Source organism: Trichechus manatus, unplaced genomic scaffold, assembly GCF_000243295.1.
Source record: "Trichechus manatus latirostris isolate Lorelei unplaced genomic scaffold, TriManLat1.0 scaffold00183, whole genome shotgun sequence".
Taxonomy (NCBI): domain Eukaryota; kingdom Metazoa; phylum Chordata; class Mammalia; order Sirenia; family Trichechidae; genus Trichechus; species Trichechus manatus.
The window spans coordinates 525,034-529,683 of record NW_004444119.1 but is presented as its reverse complement, the minus strand read 5'-3'; the positions used below and the strand labels follow the sequence as shown (position 1 = coordinate 529,683).

Here is a 4,650-nt window from a genome sequence, read left to right as displayed (position 1 = left end):
TGGTCTTGTGCAGGCCTGCTGAGGGGCCTTCTGGTCTTGTGCAGGCCTGCTGACGGGCCTTCTGGTACTGTGCAAGCCTGCTGATGGGCAGTTTGCTGACCGACTTCTTGCTCTGTGTTATGGATATTCCAACTTTTATTCAACTAGTTTATGGGAAAAGCTTTATGCTTCTTATCCCCTCTGTTCCCTAGAACAGTGCACACAAAAAAAGGTTTAAATAGTCAGTGAAAACAATTGCATTTTAGAATGATACTTACAGAGGAATGTCTAATCTTTAGGATAAACTGTAAAGACTTTTCATTGATGCTCTGGAAATAAATGATAAATCTTTAACCATGTGACATATACATATACAGGCAATCCTCAGTATTTGCGAATTGTATATTTGTGGATTCCATATTCCATATTTGCTAAAGTTTATTTGTTACCCCCAAACCTCTGCTCGCAGTGCTTTCTCGGTCATCTGAGAACGTGTGCATGGGCCAAGCGGTGTCCGTGCTGGGGTCCAGCAAGGCTGGTGTGTTGGCTCGCCCAGTGTTCACAGGGCTTCACAGGACGTAACACCCATAAATGAGGAGAACTCACTGTGTTTAAATTGTGCCTATATACTGTCCTTTCAGAAAAAAGAGGCTTGTTTTAGAAAACCCACTAAACCTGAAATAGCTTCCAAGTTAACGAGTCTCCTTTTCTTTCATCTTCAGATAGATTTGTGACCCCTCAGCATCCTCTACAAGGGCACATCGAGCAGTTTGAACAGCAGACTCCTGCACCACAGGCCTTTGAACCAGCAGCCTTGTCACAAGGTCAGTGGGGAGGTCATAGATGGACTTGAGCCTCAGGTGCTTCTTGTAAGGACTTACTGAAGTGTACAGTTTCAAACCAAATAGCTTTTTGTGTGTATTGTGTAACTTTTTTTATTGATATATACTATTTTGTCATCTGTTCAGATTTTCTGGAAAGGGACTTGAACAACCATTTCTAGCCAAGAAAATGTGATTGGGTACCCATTGGGACTTGTTGGTACCTGGGAGCTTATGGCTGCCCTGTAACCTGTGTGGTGAGGGTGTGTTCAGCACATACTCCTGCCTGGTATCCAATGACCTGAGAGCCTGTGGGTGAAGGTGGCTTCTGGTGCTAAATCAGAGAGTAGGCACATCGGATCCCTTTAGACATTTTTACTTACAAAACCAACTTTTTTGTTTATCTCTTTAACATTTTTTGTGGAACTCATACTTTCTCACTTATTTCAGGCTTTACAGTGACTGACACATACAATCAGCAGACTCAGTTTCCCCCTGTCCAACAATTACAAGACTCCAGCACGCTGGAATCTCAAGCTCTTTCTACCAGTTTCCATCAGCAGAACCTGCTCCAGGTCCCCAGCTCAGATACAATCAGTGTGGTGAGTATTTACACAAAGCATGCTGCTCACACTATTCTATGTTTTACTGAAGTCATTTAAAATGTGTTTACTGAGAAGGGCAGGCTAACATCTTGTAGTTTTAAGGTTGTTATAGCAGCTGTAAAAACTTAAATGTTTAGCACATGCAGCTTTGTTTTTCCTTAAATCTGTTTCTTGCTGTTGTTTAACTTACAGATTTCATTATCATAATGTGGCTTTCCCTCTTGGTTAAAAACCAAGGACAGTATAGTGTTGTATAATACAATCTGAAGGATATTATATTACTTTAGGTACAAAAGCCTAAACATTTTTAAGTATGGAATCTTCAAAGATGTATGTTAGGATGAAAATATAATGAATTTAACATGTTAAAAATTAATATTTAAGTACATCATAAAAATTTATTCTGTAGTCAAGTTGGAGTCATTGACGTTTTTGTTTTGTTTCGGTTTTTCAGTTTCGAAAATTTTTATTTTTATTTTTTAAATTTTTCAGTAGTGATGAAAATGACTGACCTGTCAATTGCTACCTATTTTTAGAAGCCACTGCTGGTAGCTCTGTCAAAATCCTACACTGAGAAGTTCAGAGCATTTTTTCAGAGCTCAGACAACTGCATAATGAGCAGTAGATGATGACTGTGGGTAGCGGAGAGCATGCTGCTTAGTAGTAGTAGCTTGTCCTTAATCTCAGAGCCCCCTGAGAAAAGCTGTGTAAACCTAGTGATGCTGTCACAGCTCTGCAGAGCTTACCTGTCACGTGTCAGGGTTACCGAGTGTGGTTGTGGGAGTCAGCAGACAACTGGAAACAGCTGCCACATAGGGGAGCTCCGTGTGTCATCTCGTCCTGTGGCTGTCCTGTGTACCTCAGTGGCCAACTGCCCCTGTCCAGGGGGTGCACTGGCCAGATTTGTGTTCAGTGCTTGCTGTGACAGTGTGGCTCGCCATGCCCATGTCTGGAAGGGTGGGGTCAGTGTCAGCACTCTGTCTAAGCAAGATACCGTTCCTGGATGGAGAACGTGTTCCATCCATCTGGTGGTTTCTGTGGTGAGAGAGGAGATGTCACATATTCAGAGAGCAGGACCGTTCTTCACTGTCAGTGAGAGTAGAGCAGATGAAAGAGTAGCCTCTTAAGATCGTTATTGATCGATTATTCTTCGTAGTAAAGTAGCTTAATAAAAAATAAAATGAAAATGGGTGTTTCATAAAATCTGTGGAGATGATGTTTCTTATTGCTCTGGCACCAGTGCTTGCAATGGACTGGTTAGGCTTCTCTTTTAGATTTGCACCCGTGGACATTCTTATCCTTAGATTTTAGTTGTTCTTGTCTTTATTTTTTATTTACTCATAGATATTCAAGTAGTCTGCTTTATACTTCTGTCACAATTTTAGACAACTCGTTTGATCCAGGAGTCACCCCAAGAGGAGCTGGACGTGCAGACGCAGAGGCCCCAGTTCCTAGAGGATGGCGAGGACCACAGCCGTCGCACCTACAGGTGGGGGCGAGGTGGGGGGTGTGGCAGGGGCCCTGTGCTGGTCCCCAGGCTGTGCAGCGCAGTTCTCAACAAGCTCTGTGAAATAGGCTCCGTTGTTATCCTCATTCCTCACAGAGGGAATCTGAGATGAAAGAGACCAACATGCTCATATTTACACCTAATAAGTAACAGGGCCAAGGTTTGAATGCAGCCGTCTTCCTTCAGCCTACACATCTGAACTACTCTGCTGTGGCTTCCTGCCACCGCTGCATGTCATTTTAATCATGCTTTCAGAAATAACTTACCTTATGCCTTTAGTCCTTTATATAGTAACAACCTGTGTGCCAGGTACAACATGATTGCAGAGTAAATTTTGTTTTTCCGTCCCTCCATCTATCCATCCATCTGCCCCCTCACTCATCTCCATCCATCCATCCAAGAGTATGTACTGAGCACCATCCGTGCACCATGTAGTGTTCCAGACACTTGGGGTGCACTGGTGAGCAAGACAGAGAGCCCTGCCCTCACTCACACCTAGCACAACAGCTACAGTGCATAAAATTAGTGCATTTCAATAAAATTAAATACGAGTGTGTGTGTAATTAAGTAAGATGGGTCTTATCTTTTATAGAGACAGTCTATTTAATAATAAAAATTTAAATAAACTAATAGAACAATAAAAATTTAACAATTAAATGAATGACTGTGTTAATAATTAATCATTTTAACAAATTAATAAACAATCTATTTTCATAGTTATATTATTTGCTTCAAACACCTTTTAAATATTTACTTTGGGAGTTTACCTTGGTATTTTTGAATGGAATTAATCTAATGCTTTCCCACGATTCCTTTGTGACCTCTGCCCCAGCATTACTTGCACCATTCATCCATCCATCCATTCATTCACATTTACTCAAGACCGGTGATGTGTGCAGGCAGAGCAGGGATCAGTGCATAGTGCACTGGGGAACGGCAGATGTTTCGTGAGCAGAGCCTCGTCCTTGCTGGAAGAGTGATGGAGGTGGGGCCAGGAAGGGAGGCTGGGCCGGGTCTCAGAGGTCCTGTTGGTCAGACTTCTCTGTGAAGAACAGGTCGTTTCTGCACTGTGCTACCAGGGCAGTTCTGTTGGTGGTAGCTGAGTAATAGAAGTGACTACTTTGAAAGTGTTCCTTCCTTATTAACCTATTAACCCATTGCTATTGAGTGGATTCTGACCCGTGGCGACCCTACGGGACAGAGTAGAACTGCTCCATAGGGTTTCCAAGGAGCTGCTGGTGGATTCAAACTGCCGACTTTTGGTTAATCTTTTCTTAGTAAATTTCAAATGATTTGGTGGCATTCAGTTCTTCAAATAGATTATTTTCTACCACTGTCATGTAGTCCAGAATCAACCCCAATTTTATTTGCAGAAATAGCTCTCTAAAACCAGTTGGTGAATTTTCCTTGCTTGCTTTTATGTTTTTAATAGACAACTTCATTAAACTGCACTTGTATAATGAGAATGATATTTCAGACTGTATCTGCATTAGGCAGCCTTTTGGTTTAGGTCAGACTTTCGCGGAATGCCAGTCGCATCTGTGCAGATGCCTGGTGCAGACGTAGAGGTGACTGAGAGACCTCTCCCTGCCTACCAGAGAGTAAAGCTCGAAATGAAAAGATGGGAAGGTATTGATGGAATAAGCTCTGTGCATCTTCTTTCCTTAGCATTTAATAATACTTGAATATGAATTTTGGAATTTACAATTAGTTTCAACCTTAAAATAATTTTAATATA

The 4,650-nt window shown here is 41.9% G+C and overlaps 1 protein-coding gene across 1 annotated transcript in view; it reads left to right on the top strand.

The window, feature by feature from the left end:
• ZNF236 (zinc finger protein 236) overlaps window positions 1-4,650 on the top strand; it is an 82,903-nt gene that overhangs the window by 37,727 nt on the left and 40,526 nt on the right. Inside the window, exons 14-16 of the mRNA XM_023741569.1 lie at window positions 702-803; window positions 1,251-1,402; window positions 2,791-2,894. Coding sequence (XP_023597337.1) covers window positions 702-803; window positions 1,251-1,402; window positions 2,791-2,894 — 358 coding nt within the window. The remainder of the gene's footprint in view (window positions 1-701; window positions 804-1,250; window positions 1,403-2,790; window positions 2,895-4,650) is intronic.